Source organism: Macaca mulatta, chromosome 11 (assembly GCF_049350105.2).
Source record: "Macaca mulatta isolate MMU2019108-1 chromosome 11, T2T-MMU8v2.0, whole genome shotgun sequence".
Taxonomy (NCBI): domain Eukaryota; kingdom Metazoa; phylum Chordata; class Mammalia; order Primates; family Cercopithecidae; genus Macaca; species Macaca mulatta.
In genome coordinates, this window is record NC_133416.1 from 34,507,617 (window position 1) to 34,522,379 (window position 14,763).

The window sequence follows — 14,763 nt, forward strand, 5'->3', positions numbered from 1 at the left end:
AACCATGTCCCAGTGTCAGATCAGAATGTCATAATAATTATTATTTTTAAATGAGTGAATGGATGAAATATCTGTGCCCAGCTAGGTGGAGGCAGAGGTGAGGAAGTTAAAAACACAGGAGAAGATCCAGATGCCTTTCCGCAGATGTAGAAAGGCAGCTCAGGCGGTGCTGGGCTGAAGCCTGGCAGTGAGTAGCTGCGGAAACAGGAGATGGAGGGTGGCAGAATAGGCTGGCAAGACAGGTTACACCAACCAGGGAGATACAGCAAGAAAGACAGACACCCAGCAGACAGCCGGAGCAAACAGAGGGAAATCTGGGTGCAGATCATGAAGAAGGTCTGATGGCCAATAACTGGACCCCGGCTTTGGAGCTGGAGGTTCAGATTCAAGACTCAATTTCTAGGGGTATAGCAAGAATTTTTTGTTTTTGTTTTTGTTTTTTGTTTGTTTGTTTTGAGACAGAGTCTCACTCTGTTGCCCAGGCTGCAGTGCAGTGGCGCCATCTCAGCTCACTGTAACCTCCGCCTCCTGGGTTCAAGCGATTCTCATGCCTCAGCCTCCCAAGCAGCTGGGATTACAGGCGTGTGCCACCATGCCTGGCTAATTTTTTGTATTTTCAAATAGACAGGATTTCGCCATGTTGTCTAGGCTGGTCTTGAACTGCTGACCTCAAGTGATCCGCCTGCCTCGACCTCCCAAAGTGCTGGGATTACAGACATGAGCCACCACACCCAGCCAAGTATAGCAAGATTAAAAGGAGTGTTTTGTCCTTCATCCCAAACCTAGAGAAACAAGAGTGCTAAATAAATGAACAAGTCAGGGATGAAAGGCAAGACAACTGTGAGGAACTGAGTTACAGAAACAAAGCCAGACAGATTGTTATCAACAAATTAAATAGTTTGGGGCCACTTTAGCAAGCAAATGAGAGAGAGTGTGCATGTGAGAGAGTATGAGAATGAGCTCTACCTGTGCTAGTGACCACGTATCTGAAATTTAGGTTCATATGGGATGTTAACTCACATGGGTCAGAGCTTAAGTAATAGGGAGCTTTTCCTAGCTATTGATCCTGTCCTTCTGGACAAGTAGTAATGTTACAACATGAACCTGTCTAATTCCCAGCCCTCTTTAATGACTGAAATTGTTTTCCACCCTTGAGTTTTACCTGGGTGGGAGTGCTGCGAAATATAAGCAGGAAAATTCTTTTCACCTTTATTTAGTTTATCTGAAAAGATAGCCTCAAAAGACACATATTTGAGAAAGGTGCTGAATAAGTGTTGGTGTTGATAAAGAGAAGCAACAAAGCACCAAATGCCCTCTTGCAAACGCAAGCAGTGCCAGTGAATAGTAGGTCAGGGGAGCTCTTGGTCTTTAGAGATTGAAGGTTAATTTCAGATTCAGAATGCCTTCTCCGTTTGCCATTATCTGGGGAAAACCACGCCCTTATTATGTCATCTACAGTGCAGCTTTCGAGTCCTCATCTCTAGTTCCCATAAATCTATTTATATAATTGACATCTATACCATAAGCTATAATACTGTTTGCACTATTAACATGTTTTATATAAACCTAAGGGCAAAATACGACTTTATTTTGTGTTGTCACTTTAGAAAAATAGAAAAGATTAGAGTGAATGAAGAGTTTGTGAGAGATCTGACTCCAATTTTAGGTCAGAATAAAGGAATTTATTATTATAACTCTGCTATAATTTAAAGACTCAATGATTCAGAGTGGTCATAAATAACCAATACCATATTAGATAAGGCTTACATAAACTTTATCAAGGACATGCTATCCTAGGGCATTCTTGGTCAAGCCATCCAAATAACTTCTCTGACTTCTTCCTAAAGGTTGAATATTAACAATTTAGGGCCGCGTGCAGTGGCTCACGCCTGTAATCCCAGCACTTGGGGAGGCCAAGGCGGGCGGATCACTTGAGGTCAGGAATTTGAGACCAGCCTGACCAACATGGAGAAACCCCGTCTCTACTAAAAATACAAAATTAGCCAGGCGTGGTGGTGCGTGCCTGTAATCCCAGCTACTCGGGAGGCTGAGGCAGGAGAATTGCTTGAACCCGGGAGGCGGAAGTTGCAGTGAGCTGAGATTGAGCGATTGCACTCCAGCCTGGGCAACAAGAGTGAAAATCTGTCTTAAAAAAAAAAAAAAAAAAAATCAAGATGCTTAACTGAAACAGAGATGTATAGATAAGGACACTTGGCCCACCAACAGAGACTAATTTGTGAACCAGCATTCATTGATTACATATTTTCTGGGAGACAGTAATAAAATAACATATTTTCAGGGATGCAAAAATAAATGACATACTCTAGTAGGAATTCCACAATTGCCTATAGCTATTTATAAGATAGGACTCATCAAGCGCTTTAGAGTGATGTAAACAGTACCACGGGAATTCAGAACAGAACAAAGCATTCCTAGCTGAAGTTTTATTTTCACAATTTTTTGTGGTACAGGTTGAGTATCCCTTTTCCAAAATGTTCGGGATGAAAAATGTTTCAGATTTTGGATTTTGGACATTTGCATATATATATAATGAGATAACTTGGGGATGGGATCCAAGTCCAAACATGAAATTTCATGAGACAGGAAACAAGAAATTTCATGTATTCATATATACATAGCCTGATGGTAATTTTATACAATATTTTTAATAATTTTGTGGCTGAAACAAAATTTTGACTGTGACTGATTACATGAGGTCAAGTGTAGAATTTTATGGCATCATGTCAGCACTCAAAAGGTTAGAGATTTTGAAGCCTTTTGGGTTTTGGATTAAGGATGCTCAACCTGTACCATTTGCATTACATTAGAGTTACAGTCTATATGGACTCAGTAAATTAAATGAAAACCCGTTTCTAGTGATGCATTTGGTCTACATGTTCATTATGTTGGGCCTGTTGCTGTGATGCTTATGTGCCATAAATAACTTTAAGTATTAACAGATGACATTCACTATATTTAGACATTGTGGAATGTTCATTTTTAAGGCTAAGGTGAGAATTCTAGGGTAAAAAGGAAATCTCCCTGTTTTAAAATAGGCATTCTACTATACAGCCATAAGAAAGAGTGAGATCATGTCATTTGCAGGGACATAGTTGGAGCTGGAGACCATTATCCTTAGCAAACTAACACAGGGACAGAAAACCAGATACCGCATATTCTCACTTATAAGTGGGAGCTACATGATGAGAGCAAATAGCCACATAGAGGGGAACAACACGCACTGGTTCCTATTGGAGGCTGAAGGATGAAAGGAAGGAGAGGATCAGGAAAAATAAAGAATGGATACTAGGCTTAATACGTGGGTGAAGAAATAATAGGTACAACAAACCCCCATGACACACATTTACCTATGTAACAAACCTGCACATCCTGCACCTGTACCCCGAACTTAAAATAGAAGTTAAAAATAAATAAATAAAATAGGCATTCTGTAGTCTCTATGAATCTTCTCATTTACTTAAGGATTTTTTCATAGGCACAGTGCCTTCTGATGAACTCAGTAAATGCTTATGAAGCACCATCCATCTAGCACTGTGCTGCATGCTGAAGATTCAGAGACTAACACATGGTCCCTGCCTTCCAGAAGACTCAGCCTCCTGGGGATGTCAGGATAGAAACACAATTACAGTTCAGCATTACACGTGCTGTAATCCAAGTTATGAGAACAATGCAGAGGAAGCAACTAAGGTTTCCTAGAGGAGCGGAAAAGACTTCACAGAAGCAATTATACTTTAGTTTGTTCTTAAAGGGTAAGGAGTTGTTTTCCAGAGGAGGAGGAAGTAATTCCAGACAGAACAGTAGGTAGAGAGGCTTAGGAATGACAAAATAGAATGATATATTCAGGGAATGCACACAAAGGTCTACGTGGCTGGAAATAAGACTTTTTTATTTAGAAAGTCAACTTTGGAGTGTGTGGAGAATGTGGTGAATGCAGACATCAGCAAATCCAATGAGTTATGGATACTTAAAATTACTTAATTCTGGAAAAACTTTGCACAGTCTATGGACAAACAAATCTACAAACAAAACTGAGGCTTTAGGGTATTTGTCACAAACAATAAGTGAGTTTGTATTTCTATTTCAGGTCTAGCTCTTCTGTTATCCCCCTCTTTATTCCCCTTAGATAACTGACCATGGGACTCTGTGCTTACAAATTTGTTACATCTACATTTTCACAACTTAAACATACTTTTCTGTTTTAAATGAATATGTGTCTAAGCTTTTTTAACACTAAACAACTGCCGTTTTTCCCTCGGTCAATTTCTGCATTGTGGATAATTTTCTGAATGTGTAATATTTCTGAAGATTCCTCCAAGTATTAACACTAAAGAACATACAGAAGTATTTTATGAGTAAAGTCTCATTTTAATCTGAATTTAAATCCAATCAAAACTCATAAGAAACTACTTCGAAACCAAAATAATAACAAAGTACCCCATCCCAACATTGATTTAATTAAGAAAGAATTTATTTCTATAGATGTTGTCACTTTGCATATGAAGGTTTCAAGCTGCCCATTTCAAGCCCCAAAAGAAATGTTAAAAACCAGGGTAGTCTTCCTGGGAAATCCCATTAGTAATGGATTTCTCTACTCGTAATGGGGTTTTTCATTAGTATGGGGTATTTGTATACATTTTGAAAAGTTATAGTTTCCAGTTCATAAAAATAATGTGTTCCCAGTTTGGCTTCAACATGCAAACTATGTGCTATGCATCAAACGGGCAATCCCTAAGTATACACTGATTTTATGCATTGATTCAGTCAGTGTGTTTTTTTACTTATGTGTGTGCCAGGGTAGCTCTTGATTTGAAACACTATGCCCAAATCCTAGATTCAAACAAATGTTTTAACTCATTCAACATTTCGTAACCCCTACTTTTGTGGAGATTTTTAAGGAATTATATTTGACTCTTTCATTGTTTGGACAAATTGTATGCAAATTAGAAAGTAATTAGTTCTCTATCACTTCTTTTCCTTAAACATATAACATGGATTTATAGTTTATCATATACTCATAAATTACAATGGTGTATGTCTTTTATTCTATGTTTTGGCCCCACGGAGCACAGGTGACAAAATTTGAGTTCTAACATATTCCAATTTGATTATTCCAATAGAAGCTCTGCTTCTTTACGAAATAATTAGTAAAATTTTTCTTGTATAAAGTTTCATTTTGGCTCCCTCCTTGTCCTGAAATCCCATACTTTCAACAATCTGCATTAAATATTTATTAAACTACTGGCATTCTCTTAGCTCCTGATACTGACTCTGGCTCACAAAGGGCTTATAGGGCAATTTAACTACATTACGAATTCACAACACATTTTGACATTAAAGAAAAACTTTCCTCTGTCCGAAGCGCATACCTATGTTTATATAAAATGTAACCAAATCAATTTCACTTTCCTTTTATAAAAGAACATAATAGGCCCAGCATGAAGCAATCTGTATGATGGATTTTCCTGATATGAAAATTGTAAGCAGTGTGATTTTCTGCTTTAGACAGCTGAGGTGGCACTAGCTAATCTCAAGAACAAATATGAAAATGAAAAAGCAATGGTGACTGAAACCATGACGAAGCTTAGAAATGAACTGAAGGCTTTGAAAGAAGATGCTGCAACCTTCTCCTCCCTGAGAGCAATGTTTGCAACAAGGTAACAGTATTTTCTTCCTACGACTGGGTGTGGTAGGTGGGGAAAAGGCTTTAAAATTCACAGCCCTGCCTTTGTGCATGTTGAGTGTATTCAGTGTGTAGTCTAGGATGGCTAAGTGTGAAGAAAATCTGTGGAAGTCCCCTCTGATGTATCTAAAATTTTGCAAGCCTTCTGTGCTGTTTTCCAGAGCCCCCTACTGAACACTCTGGATCCAGAAATTCTATTACATAAAAATATTTTTTAAGTGAGTTAATATTAATAGATTGTTTCTAGAATTTATGCACCCCAAAGAGACTCGCCTTCCAAATAAAAAGCTTTCAATAAGGCAAAAAACCCCACTTCCTAGAATAGCTAAATATTATCACCTCTGAAATAGAGTTCTGTGAAGGAAGTACATCAAAGTATATAAAAGCACCTTACCTTTAGTACTGTGTGAGAAGATACTGTCATAATGAAGGTTAATAATCATCATACCAGCTAATTACTTAGAATTTTTTTTTTTTTTTTTTTTTTTTTTGAGACAGAGTCTCACACTGTCGCCCAGGCTGGAGGGCAGTGGCGCGATCTCAGCTCACTGCAAGCTCCACCTCCCGGGTTCTAGAGAGTCTCCTGCCTCACCCTCCCGAGTAGCTGGGACTACAGGCACCCACCCGCCACCACGCCCGGCTAATTTTTTGTATTTTTACTAGAGACAGGGTCTCGATCTCCTGACCTCGTGATCCTCAGCCTCCCAAAGTGCTGGGATCAAAGGCATGAGCCACCGCACCCAGGTTTTTTTTTCTTTTTGAGACAGAGTCTTGCACTGTTGCCCAGGCTGGAGTGCAGTGGCGAGAGCTCGGCTCACTGCAAGCTCTGCCTCCCGGGTTCACACCGTTCTCCTGCCTCAGCCTCCCGAGTAGCTGGAAGTACAGGCACCCGCCACCACACCTGGCTAATTCTTTGTACTTTTAGTAGAGACGGGGTTTCACCGTGTTAGCCAGGATGGTCTGGATCTCCTGACCTCATGATCCACCCGCCTTGGCCTCCCAAAGTGCTCGGATCATGGGCGTGAGCCACCGCACCCAGCCATATTTTGTTTTTAAACGTGAAGTGATTGTTAAGAATGTATTTGATTTGAAGTTTTCAGAATCTTGAGATTTTCAGTATACTGTTGAAATACATATTTTGCTGTCACAATGCAGTGTAAAAAAAAATTACTTTTTTTTTTTGAGATAGGGTCTCTGTCACCCAGGCTGAAGTGCAGTGGCGCCATCTCGGTTCACTGCAGCCTGGACATCCTGGGCTCAAGCAATCCTCCCACCTCACCTCAGCCTCCCCAGTAGCTGGGACTGCAGGCTTGCACCACCACTCCCGCTAATTTTTGTGGATTTTGTGGAGGCAGGGTCTCGCCATGTTGCCCAGGCTGGTCTCAAATTCCTGGGCTCAAGAGATCCGCCCACCTTGGCCTCCAAAAGTCCTGAGTTAGGGTATGAGCCACCATGCCCGACCAAATCCCACCAATTATATATCTTGTATGATGCAAACTTGGTGCAAAATTCACAAATAATTACTATGTCTTTACTGGCAGAATTTTTAAATAATTTACATGTAGCTGATACATGTAAAAGTGTTAAAAACAAACAAAAAAAGATCTCTTGTGCTTTATAGGAGTCCCCCAGAAACTGTCCAGCTTTTTTTGTATGTTAGGAGAGTACAGGCTTAAGCTCAGACCTTGTGATTGAATCTCTTGGAGATGGCAGTGAGAAGGCTGAGTGCCTGAAAGCCTACAGGGGTGCAGAGGAACTGTAGGGAACTGGCTTCTGGGTCTCAGGGCATGACAGTGTTTGGGGAATAGAATGTGTTTACCTGGCTGCTATGGTAGACAGGATAGAGAATAGGAATAGGGCACAATGTCCCCCTCTTTGATGAAAGAATCAGGATTACATTTGGAATCAAGAAAACATAAATTTCCTCTTTGAGAAGGAAACTTTTAAAAATGTCAAAGGACATTTCAAGTCTGAATCTGATTTATGTAAGAATTATTATCCCCTAGCCAGGCACGGTGGCTCACACCTATAATCCCAGCACTTTGGGAGGCCAAGGCGGGTGGATCACCTGAGGTCAGGAGTTCGAGACCAGCGTGGCCAACATGGTAAAACCCCGTCTCTACTAAAAATACAAAAATTAGCCGGGCATGGTGGCACACACCTGTAGTCCCAGCTACTCAGGAGGCTAAGGGAGGAGAATTGCTTGAACCTGGGAGGCGGAAGTTGCAGTGAGCTGAGATCATGCCACTGCACTCCAGCCTGGGTGATAGAGCAAGACTCCGTCTCAAAAATAATAATAATAATAGTTTTTTATAAAAAGGAATTGTTATCCCCAAACTGTCCATTTTCATATACTTTTTTTTGGCGTGAACAATATTTATTATTCATATTTTAGTGGGTAAATAAATTCAGAAAAAAAAAAACTCAGAAAGAGCTTTTTCCCCACGCCACCTCTATCTTCCAAATGTATATGTGCTCAGGTTTTGCCTTTGGTAAGGAAAAAAGATCACTAAGCTTATCTTCCTTCTTTGGCACAAGTATGAAACCTGAATAAAGATGTTTCGGACAGCCTGCTATATCTGTATCAAACCTTGCGCAATTCTTGGTTTTTGCAGGGTTTTCTGTTTTTTGTTTTTTTGACAACTCATTGCTCTGTCATCTGGTTGAGAAATCATTGAAAATACTCAGTTTTCTAATTCAGGCAAATCAGTCAAATTGACAAGAGCAACAGCTGCAATCTGTACTAAAACTAAAACCTGTAAATACAGATAAGGAAATGTTTTCTTCATAAACATTATTATTTTGGATATTATAGGCATAGCCTATAATAAACTTGTTACATTCCTCCAAAGAATAAAATGTTATACAGTAAAAAGAGCTACTGTAAGACACTTCAGGTACTGTGGACATTGTGGGAGACTTGACCGTTATTCTGCTATTACACGGCAGCCCCACAATAACTCTGTCCCTGGGGTTTAAGACGTTGCCTATTAAGACTGTCTCCATATGGGCTGGGTGCAGTGGCTGATACCTGTAATCCCAGCACTTTGGGAGACTGAGGCAGGAAGATCACTTGAGGCCAGGAGTTCGAGACCAGTCTGGGCAACATAGTGAGACCCTGTCTCTTTAAAAAATGATCATCACTGGGCATGGTGACTCATACCAGTAATCCCAGCACTTTGGGAGGCCAGGGTGGGAGGATCACTTAAGGTCAGGAGTTCGAGACCAGCCTGGCCAACATGGTGAAACCCCATCTCTACTAAAAAAATACAAAAATTAGCTGGGCATGGTGGCACACTCCTGTAATTCCAACTACTTGGGAGGCTGAGGCATGAGAATTGCTTGAACCTGGGAGGCAGAGGTTGCAGTGAGCCAAGATCACGCCACTGCACTACAGCCTGGGCAATACAGCAAGACTCAGTCTTAAAAAACAAACAAACAAAACAACAAGAAAATAATAATAAATTTTTTTAAATGTCCTGTCTATCCTTCATTGTATGGATGAACATACATTCCAATTTTCTGCTATTATAAGTTATCTACATTCTATTGCTAGATCTTTAAACCAGTCTTCTGCATTTCTAAATTTCAGTCAAATTTATTACTTTTCAACTTAAGTCCAAATTCAGTTTCACCAAGATTTTCCCCTGACCCCTTCTCTGTTTTGGTTGCAGATGTGATGAATATGTCACCCAGTTGGATGAGATGCAGAGACAGTTAGCAGCCGCAGAGGATGAGAAGAAGACTCTAAACACTTTGTTACGAATGGCTATCCAGCAAAAACTCGCCCTGACCCAGAGGCTGGAGGACTTAGAGTTTGACCATGAGCAGTCCCGACGCAGCAAAGGCAAACTTGGAAAGAGCAAGATCGGCAGCCCTAAAGTAAGTGGGGAGGCATCAGTCACCGTGCCCACCATAGACACTTACCTCCTGCATAGTCAGGGCCCACAGACACCCAACATTCGGGTCAGCAGTGGCACTCAGAGGAAAAGGTATGCATGCAGCGATCTTCATAGTACGGTGCAGTGGCCAGATTTTAGTTAACTGCAAAAATGAATGTGCTCTTGCTGTGGAGGATGGAGGAGGGGAAGGAAAAGAAAAAATGGGAGCTGGCATATAAATGATCCTTGCTAATGTGGGTCTTTCCAGATCAAAACCTTTTTGATAATTGTGTTTATGTAGTCCTTTCTAACCCCCTGCCCAATCCCTCCTCTTGGTTAATCGTAATATAATTTTCAAGTGTCTGTTAATATTTTTGCTACTCTTTGTATGTGTAAATGTGCCTCTCCCTTCCCTCCAACCTAAGAATTAGTAGATAAAGGTGGATATTAAGAATGAAGCGTGTTCTACCTGGGTTATAATTTTAAAAGTCGTTGTACCTTTGGAAATGGTGCTGTTTATCAGCTTCTCTTTAATGGGACAAGGATATGAATATGTTCTCTTAGGGTAACTTTTGTCCATATGACCAAAATTGATGACGGACTGAAAGGGCATGTCTATATCTAGATAAAATGGGGTGGAATACGCACAGTCCTTTTCTTGACAGTGGTTTTTGTGCTTTTTCATTTGGCATGGGAATATTGCCCAGAGAAACCACTTGTAAGGTTTTTAGGGGCTTGATTGTGTGACCTTTTTCCAGAGTCCTGGCTGTTGAGTTACTTACCATGTATTTTCAGTTAATGGTAACATTTTTATTTTAGGAGCTTTCATTAAAGACTCAAATAATATATTTTCTATTTGTGGTTCAAGCTGACTAACTGTAATAAATCTCTTTTCCAGTATCCAGAACAGTTTCCAAATAGGGTTGTATCCTGATGTGGAAACTTAAAAAAAAAAAATAGCAAAAATATTGATTTACATATTTAAACAATGAAATGCCAATATAAATAATGTTGTCACTGGTGAGGCGTTGAAAGGTAATTAAAGTAAAACTTTTTTGTTTCCTATATGTATTTTTCTTGGATCTCCTGCAAGACAATTTTCACCTTCCCTTTGTGATCAGAGCCGTCCCAGGACTTCAGGGGCTTCCTACCTACAGAATTTATTAAGAGTTCCCCCTGATCCCACCTCCACAGAATCATTTCTTCTGAAGGGCCCCCCCTCCATGAGTGAATTCATCCAAGGGCACCGGCTCAGCAAGGAAAAAAGGTTAACCGTGGCTCCACCAGGTAAACATTTTTTCCTTGGGTGCATGTGATGCAAATGATTAGTTGAGTAGACTCTCCCCTTCCTTCCAGTCACTCAGGCCCACCCATCCGCAGAGTCTACCTTTGATGATGTGTAAATTCCTACAGGTCAAGTAAAAACTTCCTTACACTTTCCTCCTTTACTCATATTCCTTAGAATGACAGACTTCCATTTAACAGCCAAAGATGGCAAATGAGAGTTGGAAGGACTGGGATAGGAAAAGGGAAATTAGCAACAAGCACAATACATACACACTTGGATCCTATTTGCAGTTTGGTAGCTCATGGCGATTCCATCTTGGTCAGATTTGGCCAGTTCTCTCTTATCATTTTTAATGTAATTTCCGTAAAGGGAGCCATATGTATAACAAGGCTTTTGGGCTGATTTCCTTTTGTAGTGACTCAGAATGTCTCCTCAATCATTATATTGAGAATAAAAGTAAAACCCTCTAAGATTTTACTCCTCAAGAACATTTAGGTCTTAGTATAATGTTCTTGTAGATTGCAAGCCCCCGCTGGTTAATGCTTACCAACATGCTCACACTTAGCTTCCCTATTTTGCATTTTTCTTCCTTCCTTCCTTCCTTTCATTCTTTTTACTTGTTCTATGAAGACGCCTAAATTGAAAATGTGACATATGGCAAACAGAGAAAATGTGACTTCTTGCAAATAAAAATCATCCTTTTGAGGAATCCCTGCATGTGAGTATAGGGCAGAAGTGGCAAACAAGGAGCCCATAAACCAAAGTAAGCTTAAGGGCAGCTGTTATTTGACTATTGCTAGAAAATAAAATATAAAACTAATTCAAGTTAGTTATCGAAAGTTAAAAATTCAAGAGATTTTGTATGAGCATCAGTATTTCTGGCCTCTTGTGGAAGATTCTGAATATCTGGCAGCCCTAGGTCTGCGTTCACGCATGTCAACACCTGTTGGAGCTCTGTAGTGGCTGTTGCTGTTAGGGCAAGCTCTGCACTTTGCCACAGTCCCCACTCCTTATTACTTATACCCAGCCTGCTATCCTCATTTCTATTCTCTCCTGGCCCCTCCTGTAGTCTTTGAGTTTGCCACCGCTGAAATAGAATTTATTTTTTCATTTTACCTTAATTCCTTTTTGCAAACCTCAGCCTTTGAATCTCTAATACTTTCCTTATCTGATTCATGGAATCAGCCTACTGATTGGGATTAAAAGATGTGGTGTAGAAACTGATAGTGCATTTCATGTTCTAAAGGTGTTTGAGGAAACTGGTAGTGATAATGCGTTGGAATGGTGTAGTAGCCAAAATATACACCTAAGAAGAAAAAAAGTAAAAACTGCTTGGTGTTTTTAATTTCATAACTGATTTCCTATTGTTTTAGACCTCCTTGGAAGGTACCTTGAAGTATTCTGTGAATCACCAAAGTGGTAATGATTTATCAGGATACCTAACTCGGATAAAACCCACAAAAGTCGTCTTTTTAGTGTTCCAAATGGATTTAGTAGAACTATCTACTGGAACTTAGAAAAGAAATTGGTATGATTAATAAATAACTCCTATTGTTGTTTAATTAAAAAGATAACATCTCAGTAAGGTTAAAAATAATCAATGTTAACAACAATAACTTTTCATTTTTGTATGACTGGTTTTTGTTTACATGGATATATATTTTATATTGTTATCATTACATTGTTTAAGCCATGAACATTATATCACAAGCTTTTCCATGTTGCTATCTAGTCTTTTATTTGTTAAAGTCATTGTATCATAGATTTTGTTTCAGATGCTGTTACCACATTAATCACTACTTCCCCTCATCCACTGAGGTAGTTTTTCATTGTTTGTTATATTACAGAGTACTGCCGGGAATGCCCTCATGCACTCAGCTTCTCATCTATTAAATGCTTCTCAGGAGTGAGATCACTCAGTTAAAAGTTGAACATCTTTACGTTTTTGGCTCCATTCTGATGTTGCTGTCAAGAAGGGTATATCAATGTACTAAAAGCCCATAAAACACTTCCCTGTTTTCCCAGATTGGGAATCTTTCTGCTACTTTATACACACTGTACGCATCTTACAACTCTAAAGTCAGTTAGCATACACGAATAAGAGTACCAGTATATTGTCTTAAACTCTTTAGTTTTGAATAACCAGAAAATACCTTAGAAATTGACCTTAGAAATGATTACTATTGGCCGGGCGCGGTGGCTCAAGCCTGTAATCCCAGCACTTTGGGAGGCCGAGACGGGCGGATCACGAGTTCAGGAGATCGAGACCATCCTGGCTAACACGGTGAAACCCCGTCTCTACTAAAATACAAAAAAAACTAGCCGGGCGAGGTGGCGGGCGCCTGTACTCCCAGCTACTCGGGAGGCTGAGGCAGGAGAATGGCGTGAACCCGGGAGGCGGGGCTTGCAGTGAGCTGAGATCAGGCCACTGCACTCCAGCCTGGGCAACAGAGCTAGACTCCGTCTCAAAAAAAAAAAAAAAAAAAAAAGAAATGATTACTATTTATGAGATTCGAGGCTGAGTGCGGTGGTTCACACCTGTAATCCCAGCACTTTGGGAGGCCGAGGCAGGTGAATCACTTGGGCTCAGGAGTTTTAGACTAGCCTAGGCAACATGGTGAAACCCCATCTCTACAAAAAATACAAAAATTAGCCAGGTGTGGTAGTGGGCGCCTATAGTCCCAGCTACTCAGGAGGCCAAGGTAGGATCCCTTGAGCCAGGGAGGCAGAAGTTTCAGTGAACCGAGATGGCACCACTACACTCCAGCCTGGGTGACAGAGTGAGACACCATCTCAAAAAAAAAAAAAAAGATTAGCAATATAAGGAATGTGGAATTCAGAATCATCACCAGACCGGAAGATCACGCTGGCAGCTTAACATATTGATAACCTTTATAATTCTCACCATTTATGTAAAGTTAAAATAATAAAAGAGGAAAGGAAGTAAAGCTGTTATTATAGCCTTAGGAATTTTTAATTATGTATCATGGAATCAACCAGATTAACACTTAATAAATTCTTATGAGTCTTAGCAACATTTTCTAAAAGGTCCTAGTTCAATGAATTACTATAGAAAGTGACTGACCATCCACACCAAATAAATTGTAGCTTCTATAAATATCTGCATTATTACCAATATATGTTATTTTCCCTATATAGGGTAAGACATATCAAACATTCATTATGATGCTTTTACTATATAAAATATTTTCATTAAGCCAAGAAAGATAAAATATGCCATATATGACCAGTCTCATATTCTATATAAGAAATATCATAAGCCTATGGGAAATAATAGATTTTATGAGTATTTTTAAATTCATGAGTTTAACCATTATAAAATTTGCTAGCTAGTAACAGTATCTATTAGTCATTTTAAACAGAAAGTTCTCTTAATTTGTCAGAATGTTTTTGATAAGCTAAAAACTAAAATATATTTCTAAAATATATTTTTAATACATGTTTTAGGTGATTTTTAAATCACCTAAAAAAATATTTTTAATACATGTTTTTAGGTGATTTTTAACTATTCTAATCAGCAAATATGGGCTTTATTTTTCTACTGAGGACCGTTGAAGCAATTATCTCAACTAAAAATGAAATTAGTTTAATTTGTTCTTAATCCTTCAGTTGAGGAATTGAGAGAGGTATGTCTCATTTAAAAATTTAAGACACAGAACATAAAATGTTATTTATTCTATATAAGAGATACTTTCAAATAGATTTTATTTCTATGAGATGGTAAACAGAAAACCTCATCTCAAGTACACAATTTCTCAATTCTAGAGAATCAACTATAGGGTAGGCCATTGATTTTCAACATTAGTAGAATGTTTTATACTAATTAATGCATTACCTGATTGATTTGCTGCATTAGTACAACCTTTTAAGGG

The 14,763-nt window shown here is 39.3% G+C and overlaps 1 protein-coding gene across 6 annotated transcripts in view; it reads left to right on the forward strand.

Annotated features, from left to right (window-relative positions):
- Nucleotides 1-14,763, forward strand: part of BICD1 (BICD cargo adaptor 1) — a 267,827-nt gene that overhangs the window by 217,192 nt on the left and 35,872 nt on the right. For 3 of the 6 annotated variants that reach the window (XM_015151410.3, XM_077953838.1, XM_077953839.1), the window contains exons 6-8: nucleotides 5,524-5,675; nucleotides 9,376-9,693; nucleotides 10,676-10,869. In XM_015151410.3, coding sequence (XP_015006896.1) covers nucleotides 5,524-5,675; nucleotides 9,376-9,693; nucleotides 10,676-10,869 — 664 coding nt within the window. The remainder of the gene's footprint in view (nucleotides 1-5,523; nucleotides 5,676-9,375; nucleotides 9,694-10,675; nucleotides 10,870-14,763) is intronic. The other 3 variants (XM_015151408.3, XM_015151409.3, XR_001447966.3) reach the window with 2 other exon arrangements.